Source organism: Pyrus communis, chromosome 7 (genome assembly GCF_041283825.1).
Source record: "Pyrus communis isolate YQ-2024b chromosome 7, ASM4128382v1, whole genome shotgun sequence".
Classification (NCBI taxonomy): domain Eukaryota; kingdom Viridiplantae; phylum Streptophyta; class Magnoliopsida; order Rosales; family Rosaceae; genus Pyrus; species Pyrus communis.
Window position 1 is genome coordinate 17,247,355 of NC_142571.1, and position 20,305 is coordinate 17,267,659.

The 20,305-nt window shown below is 38.3% G+C and overlaps 1 protein-coding gene across 3 annotated transcripts; it reads right to left on the reverse strand.

The window, feature by feature from the left end:
• Positions 1-15,934: 15,934 nt before the first annotated feature.
• On the reverse strand, positions 15,935-20,305 carry LOC137735093 (serine/arginine-rich splicing factor RS41). 3 transcript variants are annotated; one of them, XM_088696323.1, is made up of 7 exons: positions 20,139-20,184; positions 19,658-19,790; positions 18,638-18,821; positions 18,000-18,554; positions 17,344-17,576; positions 16,570-16,980; positions 15,935-16,326 (listed from the first exon to the last, which is right to left on the reverse strand). In XM_088696323.1, exons 4-7 carry the CDS (start codon positions 18,093-18,095, stop codon positions 16,290-16,292), a joined length of 777 nt encoding a protein of 258 aa, XP_088552449.1. In that variant the 5' UTR covers positions 18,096-18,554; positions 18,638-18,821; positions 19,658-19,790; positions 20,139-20,184; the 3' UTR covers positions 15,935-16,289. The 3 variants fall into 3 exon arrangements, with proteins under 3 accessions (XP_088552449.1, XP_068330568.2, XP_068330569.2); XM_068474467.2 differs by lacking the exon at positions 18,638-18,821 and having other exon boundaries at positions 18,000-18,112; positions 20,139-20,305; XM_068474468.2 differs by lacking the exon at positions 18,638-18,821 and having other exon boundaries at positions 18,000-18,112; positions 19,658-19,783; positions 20,139-20,283.

The window sequence follows — 20,305 nt, forward strand, 5'->3', positions numbered from 1 at the left end:
TCTTTGAAGTTGGAATTAAGGTAGGAAAAGATTAGAATAGGATAAGATAAGATAAGGTTGGATAAGGTTTGGATAAGATAAGGAAATTTGGATAATATTCCTTCTTTGTAGCTGATTCCTTATCTTCAAAGTCTTCAATTTAATTCTTCTAGATCTTAATCACATTCTTAGCCTCTCTTGATCTTCAAATTCGTCCATCCACCTTGCTCCATGCATGTGCAATCCATTCCAAGCCCAAAACTGCTCTAAAATGCTCCAAATTGCACTTTCTTGCCAACTTTGTCAATTGAACCTAAAAACACACGAAAATAGCTTAAAACACTCTAACAAGTAGAAATTAGCTATGTAAATGCAAGAAAACAAGCTAACTAAGTCCCATAAATATGCTCTTATCATTCTCAACCGAAGTTCAGCTAGGCATAAATTATGAACTTGTTCAAATTTTAAAAGCCGGCTTTATTCGGATGGCTCGATATGTTGAATGGTTGGCGAATATCATTTCAGTCTTGAATAAAAATGGTGCCTTGCACATCTGCATCGATTTTTCGTAATTTGAATCTAGCAATCCCAAAAGCTGAATACCTAATGCTGATTTCAGATTTATTAATCGACGTTGTGGCAAACCATGAAATTTTATCTTTCATGGATGGCCACGTGGGTTACAATCAAATTTTTATCGCTGAGACCGACATCCAGAAAAATGAGTTTTGATGCCCTGGAGTATTAGGGACTTACGAATGGGTCATCATGTCTTTCTAACTTAAAAGTGCAGATGCCACATATCAACGTGCCATGAATACCATTTTCCATGACTTGATTGGAAAAAATGTTAAAGTATACGTCGACGATGTCGTAGTTAAGTCCAAACACCAATGAACACATTTAGAGGATCTTTGGCAGACTTTTCTTCGCCTGGGCTAGCATAAACTCAAAATGAACCCCGCTAAATGTGCCTTTGGCGTATCTGCAAGAAACTTCTTAGGTTTCCTTATGCATCATCGAGGCATCGAGGTAGATAAAAACAAGGCTCATGCGATCATCGATGCTCCACCCCTAACAACCAAAAAATAGTTACATTCCTTGCTTGACAAGATCAACTTCCGTCGTCGATTTATTTCCAACTCGGCAAAAAAAAAAAAAATGAAGGCTTTTTCCACGCTTCTCAAACTCAAGGATTCTGACCAATTCGAATGGCAAAAAGAACATCATGATGCTTTTACACAAATCAAGGTATCCTTCACTAGCCCTTATATTCTTACGCCACCTCAGCGAGGCAAACCACTTAAGTTATATATCTTGGCTGCCGAAGAATCCATTGGTTGTCTTTTTGCACAAGATAATGACACCAGTAGGGAATAAGCCATTTTTTACCTCAGCCGAAATCTTAACTCGGCTCAGATAAATTTTTTAGCCATCGAGAAGCTTTGGTTGACTTTATTATTTGCTGCTTCTAAACTTAAGCATTACATGCTCCCTTCCCTTACTTAGGTCATTGCCCAAACGGATGTTATTCGATATATGCTCACTCGACCAATAATCAAAGGTCGAATTGGAAAATGGACAATGGCATTACCTGAATTTAGTTTGTAGTATGTACCTCAAAAAGCCATTAAAGGTCAAGCTTAGGCCAATTTTTACGGTTTTGGGGGCAACGACGTCAAGATTGGCATGGTATTGATGCATGATAATTTTTGGACGATGTATTTCGACGGCTCTAACACTGCGACCTCAACTGTTGTTAGCATTATCATCCAGTCACCTGACCACTATAGATGGTATTTTTCTCTCAAGTTAGATTTCAATTGTATCAACAATTAGGCCGAGTATGAAGCCCTTGTCATCGGCCTTAACATTCTTCACGACTTAAAGGCAGCCTGGGTACTCGTCCTCGGAGATTCAGAACTTGTGATTAAGTAGCTTTATGGGACTTTCCGTTGCATGAGTTGTACTCTGGCGCCATATCATATGGTCACTAGCTATTTAGCCGAATCATTTGCAGGAATCATGTTCAAACATATATCTCGAATTCAAAATACCGATGTAGATGAGTTGGCTCAAATAACTTCCGAAACGAGGTAGGCTAGGTTATACCAGTTGATCTGCGCCCATACTTGGCCTTAGTTAATCAACAAGCTTTCAAACTGGACAACGTAAATAGAACATGGGTTATGTATTTGCCTTCATTACTCGAACATAAGGCTCTTGTAGACACCTATGTCGTCAAAACATTACCAGACAATTGGACAAAATTGATTATATGGTACCTTAATGACCCAAGTGGCAAGCACGACCGCAAGACAAGGGTACACACTACAAATTATATAGTATATCAGAATGAGCTTTACTGAAAGGGCGAAATATGGTCTATTGTTATTATGTCTTGGCCTAGAAGAGGTTGTTCAAGCCATTATAGAGGTTCATGAAGGAATATGTGGGGATGCTCATTAATCCAGCCATAAAATGCGTTGGTTACTCCGCCAACACGGATACTTTTGGCTGAGTATTTTAAAAGACTGCATAGAATATGCACGAAGTTGCTTACAATGTCAAGTCCATTAACCTATTTAGAAAGTCCTGACTGAATTACTTCACTCGATCACTAAACCATAGCCATTCAAAGGGTGGGTCATGGATGTAATTGGCAAAAATCACGTCGTCATCTAAATCAACGAAACATACGTAGATACTCGTAGCAATCGATTACTTCACCAAATAGGTTGAAGCGAAGTCATACGCCAAATTAACATCCAAAGAAGTTTGCAATTTCACGGCTGATAGGTTTAAAGACTATATAGCAAGTTTGAAAATTCGGCTCGAACAGTCAACGCCATATTACCCACAAGTGAATGGGCAGGCCGAAGCAAGCAACAAAGTTTTGATCGGTATTCTAAAAAAAATGGTGAAGGAAAGGCCTGGTATATGGAATTTAAAGTTAAATGAAGCATTATGAGCATATCGAACTTCACTTCGATCAGCGACAGGGACGACTCCATATGCCTTGACTTATAGACACGATGTAATGTTACCAATCAAGTTGAGTATAAACTCATTGCGAATTATTGAACAGAGTAGTTTGTTCAGCTTTGAATATAGTCAAGAAATGAGGCAAGGCTTGAAGGATCTAGAGGAGGCTCGACTTAATGCCTATAATCTGCTAGTAGCACAGGAAAAAATCACCTAACAGGCGTACAATCAATGAGTTAAGCAAAAGACATACGGCAAAGGTGACTTGGTTTGGCAAACGGTGTTGCCAGTAGGGATCAAGGATCCTAGATTTGGAAAATGGTCACCTAATTGGGAATGACCGTTTATTGTTCATAAAGTTCTCGGCAAAGGGGCATACCATCTCAAGGATCGAACTAGTGTTGTACATAAGTTGCCAATCAATGGGAAATTTTTAAAGAAGTATTATCCAGTTACTTGGGAGATGCAAGAATAAAATGATATTTCATTTATGTCGACAAAAGAAGTACAAACTGAGGAATAAAAAAACTATTGGCCCATAAGTTGGCACCGGGAACATAATTTATAGGGCCTAAGGAATGAAGGAATGCTTCGAGTGTAGCTAATAATTCCAACCACTTCACTTCGACCACAGTGATCTCGGCCTACCAGGCCCTTTTGTCAGCTTTCAAAATTTAGAACCATTTAGCGTCAGCCGCATATGCTGCCAGCTGAGGTTTATTTTCCTCAAACTCAGAGGCAATGGTAGATCTTTGGGATTAAAGCTCGGCGATCTAACAACCGAGGTTTGCCATCTTCTCTTTCTTTGCCTTGATCACTTCTAACTCTGGTAAGATGCTTTCTTGAACAGCCGTTGCAACTTTCAGATCCTCGTCAACTTGAAGAGCTTTCTTGAAAATATCAAAATATCGTGAATCACTCCAAGATGATCATCAAGTGAACAACGTTTTCATTGCTCACCAGGCCGTCAGATGCAAGGCTGTTCAAGCATTCCCCAACAGAATCGAGACTTTTTGTGTGAAGAGCTTGCAGAGCCGAGAGAGACAAAATGTCTCGCAGTTTGTTTAAAGCATTAGACTCGATTAGAACTACAGAAGAGCTGGCTTTTTTGAATGTGCTAGCAAGAAAGGCATCGAGTTCGACTTCCATGAAGGTTGTACAGAAAGAAGAGTTAGACATGAAAATTTAAAAGAAAAGCTACGAAAGAGAACGTTTCAGACATGTCGAGAAGAGACTTCGGTCATATCTTCTAGGCTGTTGGTCGAACCCAAAAAGCTTAATGGATGAGCCCAATGTTTAAGACAACTCTTCAATTCTGCAGCTAATGAAGGTTGTCTAAGTTTGATAGCCACTAAAGCGGCCACGAAATATAAACAACACCTTTTGGCTTATAGAATTTTCGATGAAAAGAACAACTGGGCACATGACAGTTAACGTTGTTATTTTGGTTTAGCATTCTGAGACAAAAGTCAACCAAAATATAATAAAGAGACTTACAAAAGCCAAAGAGACATCATGTGCAGGGATGCCAAGGTCTTGGTCTTAAGGATCAACCGAAGTCTCGGTTGCCCACTCAACCGAAGGCGTCTCACTAAAGAACTTGGCTCGTTGTCATCATCTTGATAACAAAGAAGATTTAGTAAAGTTAACTAAGATATATATGGTGGATGTTAGGATGATCTCATACCTCTTCATCCAAAATAAATGGTGCAATTATGGTCTTTAGATTTGATAAGGGAGCTGATACGACCGAGTCAGCCAATGCCTTAACTAGAATAGCGTTAGGCCCTATGGCAATAACAACTGCGTCAAGTTGAGGATCGATCACTGGATAAACTATAGGCTCCTCGATTGTCGGGTTTTGTACCAACTGATCAACCAAGTTGGCAGGTTGTGCCATTGGTTGTGTAGTGGTGAGTTAATCAGAAGTTGGGCCCAGGAAGTCTGGTAGCATTCCCATGGATGCCTCAACGACAACAGGATGCGTAATTTCAGGAATAGTGGCTCCTGTTTCTAAGTGTCTTGGCTCGAAATAACGAGAATATCACGCTCCCCTTTCTTAGCCTTTCTCTTCACTCGTTTTGTGGGTTACGCTATGACGCCAGCTTCCTTGGTCGAAGGATAAGACCGTTTAACTATCGTTGTCGACCTAATAGCAGTGTTTGCTGGCCTTGGCGAAGTCAAAGCCACCTTGCGAGGAATGGTCAAGGCGGTAGCGGCCTTCTCGACGACAGCGTTTGTGGGGGTTGGAAGGGCCAAAGTGACCTAGGGAGAAGCGATTGCGACAACAACAATTTTTTTTTGGGAAGGGGTAAGTTTTCTCTTGGTCGTAACCATCGCAACAACTTTGGGCCATTTTATTGAGGGACCGGCTAGAAAAACTAACCAAGTATTAATTCAAAGACATTTGTTTAAATATGTATATGAGCAAGACAGTAGAAATAAAGAGTACCTTAGGCTATCTCTTTGGATTTTAGAATGGGGGTTTTCTTCGGTTGATCGTTAAAAATTTTATTTGTCATCTTTTACCGGCGCGCTGAAGAAATGTTTGATGTAGATGTTCCACCAGTCGATGAAGGTGCTGGTGTCGTGGGTCTCAAGAACATTCAACCGAAGGTAGAATTTTTTACACCGCTCCTGAAACTCATCATCCGCGTCTTCACATTCTCTCTCGAAGGAACCAGAGATTCATTCTCGGCTCAGGAAAGAGTGATAAGTAAGCAAAGACACTGGGCAGCCCTAAAGATAGCCAAGCTATCGAACCACGAAATGGGGGTGGTAAACCTCCCAACTGGCCCGCCAAGCATCATAATCAAATAAGAGATCGCGGGCCAACACGAACGATCCCCAATTCTGTTGAAGATCGATGTCTTCTGTTTCCACCCCATGTAGATGTAAGAAGTGTAAGGGGGGAAAGGTAGTCTCTTTGACAACAAATTAAGAATTCGTCGTTTGTGAGGTCGTCGAGGCTGAAGAAGAATTTGAAAATTTCTTCGGTCGAGTGAGCTGGGGTAGGGCGTGAGGGTAATTAGAGGCCCATTACTTTAGAGGAATCAAAACTGAAACTCTCTGGCCTCAGATTGGAGAAGTAAACTTGCAGCCAGAGTTGAAAGATCCAGAGTGAGCTATTCTGGTACGGGTTAATTTTCCCGACAGTAACCTTGGCCAGACAGTGCGTGAGGTTGGCGAGGATGGCAAGACTAAGGGCCAAGCGATAACCACTGGCATATTCTCGATGAGCCACTTGTTCGACTTGGTACAAAATATGAACTTATTGTACCAGTATAACAAAAAAGCCTCGTGTCCTCCTTTCTTGAGGCCTTCTTTTTCTCAGCTGGCGAAGTGAAGGTGTACTGTAATTAAAGAAATTTTTGTGCAGCTTGTTCAATTCGTTCTTCGGTACTTCCTCTTGAGTGTTTTTCCTCAATACCTCGACCTCGAGCTCTTCGAATACCATTTTTAGATCTAAGTTGAATTGATACCGAGTTAGAGCAATATCAACTGGGAAACCAGATGGAGATGTGCCGAAGATGGCCATTATATCAAGGTCGGTTGGTCTGATGTGGCCGAGACGAAGTACCATGGTGTTGGTGGCCAAGCACTAAAAGTTTAGAGCAGCTATCATGAGTTCTTGATCTACGCTAATTTAGATGGTCGAAAGCTTAATAGGGTCGAAGATGCCAAGTGATTTCCAGGCATCGTCAAAATGGGGCTCTAAATGGTTAACCCAAGCAGCCCAGGGTCGAAGGCCAGGCTCATTATGGTTTGGTTAACTCTCATTTCGAGCATTCATGACCTTGGGTGAGATGACTTAAGTAATGGGCCTTCAACATCTCAATGATGATTTATGGAACCTCGTCTTTGAACAAAGGGCCTAGGATCTGGTGAGTGGCAACCACGTCTCCTTCAAAGCGTAATGGTTTGATGGCATTGTGGTCAATGAAATCGTGACACTTGTCGCATTCCTCAGTGAGCTTGTTGATAAAAGTATTGGTAGCCATTGAAGCAAGAGTTCGGAGGTTTTTGTCTGGGTTTCAAAGGTTGGCCTTTTCTGGGTTTCGAAAGCTCAAAGCAAAATGGCAAGAGTTTTGAGAATTTTGGAAGCGTAAAGTTAGAATGAGGCCAGAGGTGACATTTATAGGCAACTGGAGAAAAAGATCGCCGGTTTTAAATTCAAAAGTTGACGGGTAAATCTGGCCAAAATATTTTGCAATCATTACAAAATTTAAAAACCCAAGCGAAGAGGCGGAAAAACACGTGAATCGAAGTTGCACGATTGCGTGTGACTACGAGTTTTAAGGCGCAATTGTTATGAAGAGACATTTCAACGTCTATACTCCTTGAACGTGGGGTGCATATGTGACCAAAGCCAGACAGCCACGATGAGAAGTTGTCGCATGTTAAACATTTACGATGTTTAAAGACTGACATGTGAGGTGGGAGATCATGCTCAATAAATGCATCTAAGTGGATGAGAATATTCAAAATTCACAAGGATGTTTTGATCGACCAAAAGTAGGGGCCGAGGTTTGATAATGGGTCACTTCTTCAAGGTCGAAGTTTGGCCAATTTCTGTAGGCCGAATACCTCATAAGTGAGGGGGCAATGTTTGGGCCAAAAATGATATTTTGCGCCAAGCTTAAGGTTCTCGGTCCATTTAGGAGTATCAAGAATTCTACCATGGGCTGAGCCCAGTAGAGTTCAACCAAGTCCTATCAAAAGGTGATTTCCACTTGGATAAATATGAAATGGTCAAATCCTAATACAAGAAGAACTCTCTAAAGTTTAAAAACTTGTCAGATAAGATGTCGAACTTCAAGGGATGAATCTGAATGATTAAAGAGCTTGGTTTAGAGTCCTATAGAGGTTAGGATTGGTCAAGACCGAATCAAATTGGGATTAGGAATTTCAGTCCAAGTGAAACTCTAGTTCAATTATTTGGGAAATCGCTACTATAAATAGAGAAAGGGATGTATCATTCAAAAGCCCATCCAATTCAACACACAACTGTCCTGTGTAAACCTTTCAAACACCTTGAGATTTTTATTTTCTTTTTCCCCACCAACACATCTTCGGTTTGGATAAACAGCACTGTGGAGGCAATCGACAACATCTTCAGTTTGGATAAACAACACTGGAGCCATAGAATCAACTTGCTGAGAAACACCTTCAGTTTGGATAAAAGACACTACTTCGAGACCAATTGGTTATTTACCCAAGTCTCAGTTAACAAGGAGTTTTGAGCCCTTGTTGGTAGAGGTCATATCCTTAGCCTTCTTGGCGAAGTGAGGTGTTACTAGGTTACTACATTCAGCACACTGAAAGTTAAGTTTATTTTACGATTGGATATTCACAAGTACATTTTAAAGTATGGGATTCTAATGGCCGAACCACATTTACAATCAAGACACTCATCTCTTTTAAGTATTTGTGTCCGTACAGTCTAGTACCAGTTAAGCGTGCTTATATTCTCACAAATATAATTATTGAGGCTGAACCCAACACCGACGATTCGTGAACTTTAAAGAAACTAGCAGCCTTGTCTTCAAGCTCTATAACCCAAAGGCCGAGATGAGCTCTTTCCTCGACTGTAATCACAAGATGCAGAAGTCAGCAGTGCACCCAACGCCACATCAACATTCATTTTACTCCCTGGCCAAGTTCAGTCGACAAGTTGGCACGCTCAGCATTCAACTGAATGACGTAGTTAGCTTATTAATTACATGTAGGCTAAGTAGTTTTTAAGGTCAACATATACACATGTAAGCTGAATGTCATTTACATAGATAAGTTGAATATATTGATCATATACATGTAAGCTGAATAACATGTCTATAGACAAGCTGAGTATGTATCTCATACACTATAAGGTTTGATAATCTATTTTTCTCATAAACATAATTGAAATCATATTTATCCAGTGGTGCCTAATATTTGATAAAGAAAACATTTCTAAAATAAATGTCCTTTCACACTTCTGGCTAACTCTCCCTTGAGGAATCTTGTCTTTGTCAATCTGGTACAATCTATAACTAGATCTAATCCCAATAATGTCATATCCTAGACTACGATACATGATACACTATTTACTTTTATTTAATCTTATCATTGAATCTAACTTTCAAGTTAGATTGCCTACACACCTTGTGACTAGATCAAGCCAATTGTAGTTCATCCTTTATATGAGAAATTCATATGTTACATAAACATTTGGATATCCGTACTTAATAGAAAATAATGTCTCACCTCACACAACATAAAGTGATCATGGATAGATTTTGCATGCTAAACTCTATCAAGCCTTTAGTGATGCAAACTTCAAAATTCGAGAATGTGTTCAAGACCTGTTGGCCACAAGTCAACCACCCTAATTATAGTCATTCCAGAGGATCCACATGATGTGAGAATTATACGCACACAAATTAAACCCTCTTTTTATCAATTGTAGTGAAGAATGTAAGTAGGGATCGTTCTGGACCGGGGATTAGGAGGGATTGTTAATCACTTGGATTTGACTCTAAAACGTAAAAACACAATATAAAACACCAAACTAGACCCAAAGAATGCAAAACTAAAGTTTAAAACACTAAGACAAACCTAAAGACTCAAAACAGCAAGAAAACACTCAAAACTGCCTTTAAACTACTTTCTGAGCAGTTTTGAGCACTAGAGAAGAATTTGGACGAAAATAGTTATAACTTGACTCAAGATACTTTAAAAACACAAACTAAATTGATTTCTAACTAATTTGACACTCCAAGTAAAGGGGGATTTTGATTTTGACGAATTTGAAAACAAAACTTAAAACTTTGTAAAACGAACAGATTTTAAAACGAATTTGGATTTAATGAATGGAATGAAGGCTAGCTAAGGGGTTCATCTCCACACATGCCATACTTGCACACAAAACGAGTTCTCATTGCTTTTCAATAAACCATGAATTCTCAACGCCCCAGATTAACAGTGAATTGCACTAATTAACCCTCAGATTTTCCTAACGTTATTGAATTGGATGATTGCATACGACAACCCAAAGCATTCCCCACAAGTTCCCTACATGAATTGCATAATAGAGATACAAGCAAGAATCATTAAGTTCTTTGAAAACCATAAGCATAGACGAAGCACTCGTTACTATGAATTGCATGAAACTTATGCCAAGAATTTACTTAACGCAATTGAGATCATCAACTTTTACTACTTGTGAATATAAATTTGTAACGATTAGGTGAAACTTCCTTATATCCTAGCATTAGATTTATGCATGATAATTAAGCGTGCACTCTCAACCAAAACACACAAATCAGTTTAATTCAAATAGATAAGTGAATTGAATTCACAACTTATGAAACGCAATTAGAGGTAATCAAATCATATAGCAAGCATGATCATGGTTTCGAATCCCCCCTAGCCAAGGGGGGGTTTAGTTCCTCATACGTACAAGACAAAGAGAAGTAAATTTAACCATTGAAATCAAAGGAGAGGAAACACCTAAAAATTCCAGCAACTCGAACTTGAATTACATGAACGTCCAAGCCCTCTTCTCCTCCTCTTTGTGCGGCACAAGGTGTGGGTGATGGAATTAGGGGTTTTGGATGGTTTTTCCTGGTTTAGAGGGATGGAGGATGGTTGATTATGGTGGGGAAGGGTGCGGCAGAAGTGTATGGATGTGTAGGGAGATTTATGGAGGCTTAGAATGGAGAATGGAGATACGGCACAAGGGTTTCTGGATAGCATAAGGGGGTGGTACGAATTTTTGGCTGAAATTATGTTTATATAGTCCTAGGGTTAAGTAGATTAGGGTTAGACTTAACAGATTTGGTGGATTAGGGCCCTAGAATTCGGCTATGGTTAACCAAATCCACTTAGGAGGAGGTTTTGGCCCACATAGTTTTATAAACTGATTTGTATACCCAAATCCACAAGGATTAGGCCTTGGAAATCAGAATCCCAAAGGAATTGGGCCTAGGAAGGTGCGGCTGATTTAGGGGAGAGGGTTACTTGGCTTGCAAGGCAAGGCAAAGCCTTCTAGAAAGGTTTGGGGCGCCACTTTTCTAGGGTTTCTAGAAAGAATAGGTTTTGTGGCAGATTTAGGCCTTCTAGAATAGGATGCTTCTAGAAATAGGTTCTAGAATGATCCATTTAGGTCCCCATGCAATTAGGATTAAGACATGATAAGGTTTGGATAGGATAAGATGAGATAAGGTTTGGATAATGTTTTGGATAATGTTGGATAAGGTTGGATAATGTTGGATTGGATAAGGTTGGATAAGGTTTTGGATAATGTTGGATAAGGTTGGATAAGGTTGGATAAGGTTTTGGATAATGTTTCCTCTTTTGAGCTCCCTCCTTATCCACTTTGTCCTTAGCTTAGTTCCTTCCTCTTCTTCTCACATTTCCAACTTCTTGAAGTCCAAATTCGTCCATCCATGCTAGCCCATATGTAAGCCATCCACATAGTGTCCAAAATAGCTCCAAAATGCACCAAAATGCCCTTTCTTGATACTTTACCCCATAGGACCTACAAACACACGAAATTGAGTTGTAATACGACATTAACTAAGAAATAATAACACAAATGCACAAGAATAAGCTAGTTAAGTCGCCTAAATATGCTCCTATCACCACACATGGGATTTCTGATTCATAAGTTTCTAAGACCAACATATTATTATCACAATAACGTATTACAATTTCATAACAATCCAACAGTCGAACCTCCACCTACTACAAGGGTCAAGTGATGGTCAATTATGGAACTGTGTCCAAACAATCGAATTTGGAGAAACAAAGTGTGGAGTGGTCCGGTTACGGGTACGGTTAACCATTTATAAACACGTATGGGTATAGGTATACCCATTTATATAATCACCTAAGGGGTATATAGTTATACAAGTAAGAGCTTAAACAGTTATGGGCAAATAACCATAATTTACCAATTCGCAATAACCGTTGCCTATCCCTAGATACCATATGAGCAATTCAGCTTTTATACCAATTTTTTATTGCTGAAATAATCATGTTAATCAACACTTAAATAATAATTTAATCATCAATAACCGCATTATATAATTTATAAAATTTAGTTTAAAAAATTGATCTATCAAGCATTGCCCCTTAACTTAATGTTACTGCATGTATGTTGCAAGAAGTAAAACCTATAATAGGTTGATCACTGCTAAAATACGAAACCGGATCCCCTCTGGATCCAAATGAACTGAGCCCAATGATCAAATGAACCGGGCCATTGAAATTTGATTCAATGGTTACAAACAGGAGACCCTTCTAAAAGTTATAATAATTGTAACCGTTGGATCAAATTCTAATGGCCCATATCATTTGATCATTGGGCTCAGTTCCTTTATCAGGTTCCCTAAAATATATAGGTCTAATAATGCATTTATCATATGACTGCAAAGTAAATCATCCTAAAGTTGTTGACCGATGAATAGAAAATTTTCATTATAGAATAAAAGTAAAAAGATTAATAAATGATAGAGTCATACAAATCTTGTTGGATTGACTTTTGTACTTGTTGGGCAACTATTTTCGCAACATCTAATTTGACTAATCATCAAAGAGTAAATTATTTTCAAATCCACTAGTAAATCATCACTTTCAATGTGGTAAGGCCATCTCCAACCGAAAGCTGGCCAAATGGGTTATTTTAGTCCTCTGGTCCTCTAAGATATTAATATTTTAATGAACAGTACAAGGCTATATTTGCCTCCATCTCCAACCGAGGGCTAAAGGGTCAGAGGGCTCATTTTAACCCAGTCACAAAAAACCGTCTCCAACCGATGGCCAAAAGGCCATAAGGCCAAACATAATTTATTATTTAAATTTAAGAACTACAACAACTTAAATTTAAAAACTACAACGGTAACTGGCCCAAAAAACCAAAAAATTTAAACTTAAATTTAATGAATGGTTTAGGTATTTATATGAAAAAAAAAATTAGAATTTTTAAGAATTTAAAAAAAAAAAAAAAAAAAAAAATTGGCCCAAAAAACCAAAAAAGAAAAAAAATTTGAATACAACGGCTAGTTAGCTAGCCATTGGATTCAAATTTTTTGTTTAAGCTAACCAACATGAATGTATTTATATTAAATATAAAAGCATTCCTACTAGTTATATCCGACAGGATTTTTTGAATTTCTGGCCAGCCCCGGGTTGGCCCTTTAGCCCTTTCAGATTCCGTGGGGCCCACGAGCTCTCTGGCCTAGCCCTCGATTGGAGACGGTTTTCGGGTTATTTTTGACCCTCTGGCCCTCTGGACCCTTCGGTTGGAGATGGCCTAAGCTGCAATGGTTGCACATACAAAGTAGGCAGCTTTTGGGGGTGTCCCTACTCCCTACTCTTGTCGAGTGAAGCTATTTCTTCTTTCGGCTTTTTTTTCTTCTTTTTTAAAGTTTTGTACTTGTGTCCTCCAGAATAGGATTTTTTCCGGATTCTTTTTGTGTGTATCCTAAAGATCAATCAATTGTATTTGGTTATCGTACATCATGTAATTAAAAATTATTTTAAATTTTTTATTTAAAATTGAATATAAATAGTATTTAACAAAAACTGGCTGCATATTGTATGATAAATGGACACGATTGATTGATTCTCGAATTCCCACAAAAAAAAATTGAAAAAATCTTGGTTCGTGTCCTTCCACGTTCTCTTGTTCTTTTCGCACTCCACTTTTTCTCACTCATTCTATCTGTACTACTAGACTAGACCTCCCCATTCTATGCTATTGCGTCAGTGTGTGTGATAGTTCAAACAGCATATGTTTTTTTGGTATGCATTATAATACACACGAAATATTTGATCATTTGATCCTAGACCGCATAGATAACTCTTCGTTCATCCAATACATGCAATTCTCAAAGCACAACAGAAATTTAGCAAATGACAAACTAAGAGCATCTTCAAAAGAGTCCGCTACATTAAATTTGAAGTGTTACATAAGATTTTTTGTTACATGATTCTTCAAAATTAGAAATATGCTGCACTCTAAATTTAGACCCTCTATCCCATCCCATTCTTCAAACATTCTTTTTATTAAAATAATCTTTGTCAATTTTTTTTTTCAAAAATAAAATACTAAAACAAAAGTCCACGTGATGAAAATAATTAAAAAGTACTAAAATATGTAGTGTGTTGGAGAATAATTGGAAATCAACAAATTTTAGTTTTCAAATTGCTATGCAAGTCAACGAATTTGTATTTGAAGAGTCACATTAAGAAAAATTGTTGGAAATGCTCTAACTGGATTTAAATTTCTACTACAACACTCTACGGTCTAGATTCTTTCTTTATTTGTTAATAGAACATCTCACCTTTGGAGAACAATAGTGATTTCAACCCTCCTCTTTCACAACTCACAAGAAAAGATCTCAACTAGCTATTGTTCTAGTGGTACTTCTTTCCAATGACAGAAGAGGTTCGAATTTGAATCCTTTTTTCCCCATTGATCAAAAAGAGAGGCGGAAAAAACCATTACAAGAATGCGGAATTCAATATGTAGGAGTCATGCTCATAAACTCTGTACAAGTCAAGCAACATTAAGATGAAATACTACTGGAATTTACTTTCAAATTTTGTCAATGTATAAAATAGAAGTCGAATTTGGACACAAACAGAAAACCAAACATACCAAACCCAAGAGTGATGGTTTGAGGCATGGACCTAGGTAGCTTCAAAAGTGTCTAAAACTTGGCTGACATTTGATACCCCAAAACCCAAAATATAAACAACTAGCAACTTTAATTAATAACGAGGCTTAGTTTTAGCTGGGCCGCCTAGAATTCAATTATCTGTCAAGAACGAAGAATCGGTTTGCTGATGCATTGGCCACACTACCTTCCATGATCAGTAGACGGTATTGATATCTAGCCAATAAGTGGCTGAACCGGAGTGAAGTCAGCGTGAAAAAGAGTCATGCGAGGACTAATCAAGCAAAATAGTAGTCATATGAGGAAAAAAAGATCGTCAACCCTTCTAATGTCCGCAGGAACTAAGTAGGGGGTGGAACAAAACTAGAGGACTCTATGAGACTCCATTCCCTGAAACTTAAAATCCGTTCTCCTTCACCATGTTTTCGTTTCTTCTGTCATATAGTCATTAAAGTTTCTAACGTGAATGGGTAAAATTGTAATATTATAGACATTTTTAGCTACACCCACTGAAATTCGATTTTAATCTCACTTTATCCCCTAAAACTTAAAAGTTATCATTTTACAAATCTCCGCTAAGAAAATATTAACTTTAAAAGAAGAATTTAAAGATCGAAATATTTTTGGGTTGTTGTGCTTGAATTGCAAAAATCTGGAAGAAAAAAAAATGATTAACCTAGTGCACGTAAATCAGACCCACATAATGAATTGCTCCAATTCCACCGGTAGCAAATCAACCTTCGAGCGAATGAGAGAGAGCCTAGATTGATGGGTGAGCACGAGAGGAGGGAACTCTCACTGGCGAGATGGGCTCAGCAGTAGTAAGATAAATGACGCCAAGAAGTCGTTCTCATTTTGGGTTTGGGTTCAGCATTTTACTAATATTCCTCTTTTTCTTTTTTCATATGCATTTTTTAATCCACGTCAGCATATTTGCTGGCTTTTGAACAAAATTAACAGAACAAATGCAATGTCGAACGAATTTTGAATTTGTTTGAGTAAAATGACGACTTCTAAATTTTCTAAATTTCAAGTAGTAAAGTATGATCAAAATCAAGTTCAGGGGCAAACTAGAATCAAAATGGAACGAATTTGATAGAAAAAACGGAAAAATGATTAAGTAGAACAAATTTTGACTTTCAGAGAGTAAAGTGGATATAGGGGCAAAGTGGGATCAAAATTGAACCCCGTAGCTAAAATTAAACCTAATAAGAAATTCAAAACTTCGAAGATAAACTATAATGTAATCATACAAAACCCAAGAAATCCATCCCAGTGCAAAGTGCCAAAAGAGAGCCTTCTCAAAAAGGAAAAACACAGATCATATATCGTATTTTAAAATGAGGTGCAGCATTCAACATTCACGCCAAAACCAGGCTCACGAAATTACACCAATACAATTTGATTACAACGTTACCCCTGCTAGTGCATCAAGCTCACAGAAAAATAACAATTTAGGTATCGAACAGAGATGCCCGATAAACCATTGATTGGCTACTAAATAAACTTCGAATTCGTCACTTTGAAAGCACATTCAAGTTTAAACTCATGAATCCGAATACTAATAACAAGGGAATAACCAAACTTTAGAATCTCAACTACAAATCAAAGATAAGATCAGCTAACCACTACAACGAGGCTGCATATTCCTGCTGGTTCTCAGGAACGAGATCTTTCCCGGGGTGGGGGTGAACGGCTGAAATATCAACAATACAAATATACTCAGAATGGTGCTAGTATGTGTAATACGTTCGCATATAAATACAACTTTGACAAATCATGCAAACCAAAGTAAACCATGCTAAAAGAGATGAACTACGTCGGTGGCCTCTAGCATTTAAACTCCCACGTGAACATAATTTCATTAACACATTAGAACACCCCTACACCTCTGAAAAGATCAAAGATCATAAATTTGAGAAAAGTTGACTTCACAAACCTGCGGTATCCATCGTTGACCGGGCTTATAGCTCCCTCATCACTGGGACTTCTTGGTTCAGGTCTAGAACTTGGACGAGATCTATCATTGACTGGGCTTGCAGATCTCTCGTAATCCGGACTTCTTCTAGGATCAGGTCTAGAACTTGGACGAGATCTATCATTGACTGGGCTTGCAGCTCTCTCATAATCAGGACTTCTTCTTGATTCAGTTCTAGAACTTACGCGGGCACCATGGCCATAATCAGGGCTTCCCCTATCTCTGCGGTACGGACTTGGAGATCGCCCACGATCATTGCCTCTTCTCTCAGGAGACATATCACGGCCCCTCCTGTCAGGACTCTGCCCATTTCTTTTATCATCATCATCACGAGCAGCGTATTCCACAGAAATAACCCTATCCATGAACTTGCTGTACCTCAAAAAGAAGTTGATTAAAGTTAGTATAAAGCAAGTTGCAAATTTATTACGGATTCAGACTAAGTAGTCTTTGGCAAACTAAAGCATTGAATATTTCTCTCTTCTTTTAACACCTTTTTATCACAATCCAAATCAGCATATTTAATTTTCCTTACAAGCAAGTACTATCGGCTTTTTGGAGTAAATAGTTTTTAAAGAACTGATGGCATGACTTGTCAGGGAAACAAAACTGAATTTCCTAGATGTTGGAGCCATTCTCCCTTTGAAGTCACTTCCAAACAATCACCAAAGGCAAAAGTCTTTGAACTTGTAAATCAAGCAACAGCACTATAGGAGTTGTCAATGAAAACAGAACCTTGTATTTGTTGCCTCCAAAGCTTTGGTAGCATCCTCCTGTGATTCATATTGAATGAAAGCAAAATTCCTTCTAATCCTTACGTTTGTAATTTTCCCGTAGGGATCAAAGTGCCTCTCCAGATCCTTTGTCCTGGTATGGACTGGATCAAAGTTGATAACAAACAAGGTTTTTGAGGGCTTTGTGTTAGCTGAAGGCCTTCTTGAATCAGGTCTCCTAATCCCTCTTTCATGCTTCAACACAGAATATTGTGAAACTAAATGAGTGAAAACTTCCAATAAAATAAACAGGCAAAGCTTGTCACTCATAGCTTATCCATTTGATCACATGTACAAGAAAATTATATAATTGAGAGAAGAGATAAGAAGCATGAAGCAGTTATCAATATATGTACCAGTTGCATGCATAAATTCAGAAAATGGAAGGAGGTAGAGGATATGATTTTGATCGACACAATCACAATATTAATAATATGAAAAGCAACAGCTTAAGTAAGAATTCACATGCTAGCAAGCAATGTCAAATTCAAGTATTATACTTGTATGTGTTAGGAATCGTACTATGCACAATGCCAACATGCTCAGCAAGTATGCAATGCAACTGACCATAACGTCATAAATCAATTTTTCAAAACCCGACCACACTGTCAACTTTACCTTGGTCCACTCAATACGAAGCCGGCGTCCCTTCCTACCAAATTCTGTCCTGTCAAGTCTTCGAATTGCATACTCAGCATCTCGTTCGTCGTCCATATAGACAAAAGCAAATCCTATTTAAACCAATATAAATGGAACCAATCCTATTAATACCACCGAGTGAAGTAACCAAGGACCATACACCAAAGTTACCACAACATTCTTTTCTAACAAGTTTGTTAGGCATTCAGTCTAAAATGTGAGGAAATGTTGACGTCTCAAACACTAAAATATTACATGCATACAAAATCATCTGTTAGGAAGTAACACAAAACCTGCCAGTGGGTGCGATATCATCATGGAATCTATGTTGGAACATGTCGGAAATTGAACATGGAGCAAAAGTCATGATGAATGAAAAAGCAATGGTGTCTGAGGGAAAGTAGGATTGCAGGACTAAGGCAGATCAAATTAATTCTTCTGGAAAAATACAATAAGTGATGCTTGGGCACATGCTACAAAAGAAATGCAGATAAGCAGATCCATCCAAGAAGAGCATGGACATTCCAAGTAATCCTGCGCCAAAGAAATTCTTGAGTACAGGGGTTTGCACTGCAATAAAAATGTAACATGCTTCTCTGAATGGGAAAATAGCATACCCATCCAAATAACATTTTTAAGGAATAACATAGTGACCCTTTTGAATAACAGCTGAAATCTTTTGTGCGCAAACATCTCCTCTTTAGAACTTACTCCAAGCAAACATCCCAGATAAAGAGCTCAAGCTTCTCAGTTCTCAGCATGAAGGAGATGTCATGTGCATGAATGCACAACAACCCCATCCTACAGTATTTTCATAAAGACGTCTCACACATTTTCAATTTATAGAGAATGAGCATTTCTTTATATCAAGATTTTGAAAGGAAACGGAGAAAAAGGGCCAAGGGAGAAAACCAGACTTCATATTTTTTGCATGTATTTGCTGCTATACGAAAAGGTCAATGAGCCAAATTTTAAAATAATCAATTTTCATTTTTCAGGTTGTACACCACATTTCCTTTCTAGACATATCCAGGAACCCCAATATAACTCAACATAAGAGGAAACTCTTGTTCACAGAAGAAAATCAAGAAAATAGTAGCTGTCACATTCGTGTGCAAGTATAGGTCCCGCGTTAATAACTCTGCTGCTGTAGGAGTAGGACTTGCTGCTAAGCCCCAAAATACATATTTTTATTTCTCTACCTGAAATCCCTATCGTCTCATACGGATAAATAGAAGGTGCTCAAACTCCAATCTGCACTAACGTCTAACTATAAAGACCATATCCATGCAGGATGATTCAGTAATGAGTGAACCACTTCAGATTTCAGCACAATAAACATAACAAAACTTTTGAACATAATCTTGGAGCCAAAAGTACAACAGCTTGAACATAACAAATCATATAATATAGCTCTAACATCCACAACAGCTTGAAAGTCTACAAGTCTTAAGCTTGGCCACCAAATTCACATCCAACAAACACAAAGGAAAAACCAAAGTAAACGAAACAAACACAGTAAGATAAGTATGCTGCCAACAGCCAATGGAACTAGTACTCTTGATAAAAAAATACTAACAAAGACCATTATGAAAAAGCAGCAAAAGTTTAATTATTTAATCAGAAACAATATTTACCAGACTTAATATCCACCCTCTCAACTTTCCCATATCGCTTGAAAAGCCGCTCAACATCTGACTGCCGCGCATCAAAATCCAAGTTGCCGCAAAATATTGGCCTCATTTCTTCAAGCTTCAAACTTTCTAACCCCTTCCAGATGCAATAATTAGACAGTTAGGTAAGTAAGTTGATTCACCGGCATTTATACAAACACTTGGTGAGCTCTCCAACTCCAAGTAGCACCAAATTGTAACGCATACAAAAACAGAACTAGAATTCCACAAATGAGAAGTGTAAAACTGTGACTTCAGCAACTAATTATATGATTGCGAGGCTTAATTATGCAGAAAATTGAGTACCATTAGTGAGGACAAGGATAATTATTGTTAAACCCTAGAGCAAAGGAGGAGAACTAAGCAAAAGTAAGATTCTGAAATGGTAAAACCCTAGATCTGCTGAAGACATTGAAGGGAAAGTATCAGAGCTTCGTTTTCGTACCTTTGAGTTGTTGGCGATGGAGAGAGGTCTGAGAAACCCTAGCCCTAGAAATAATTGGGAAAGGGGTCCGCGGAATCGATTTGTATTTTCGGACAGTTTTGCCTAAAACAGAGGAAAAGTCAGTGGAGCGGCGACGTATGATATGAGAGCGATATAATTACTGAACC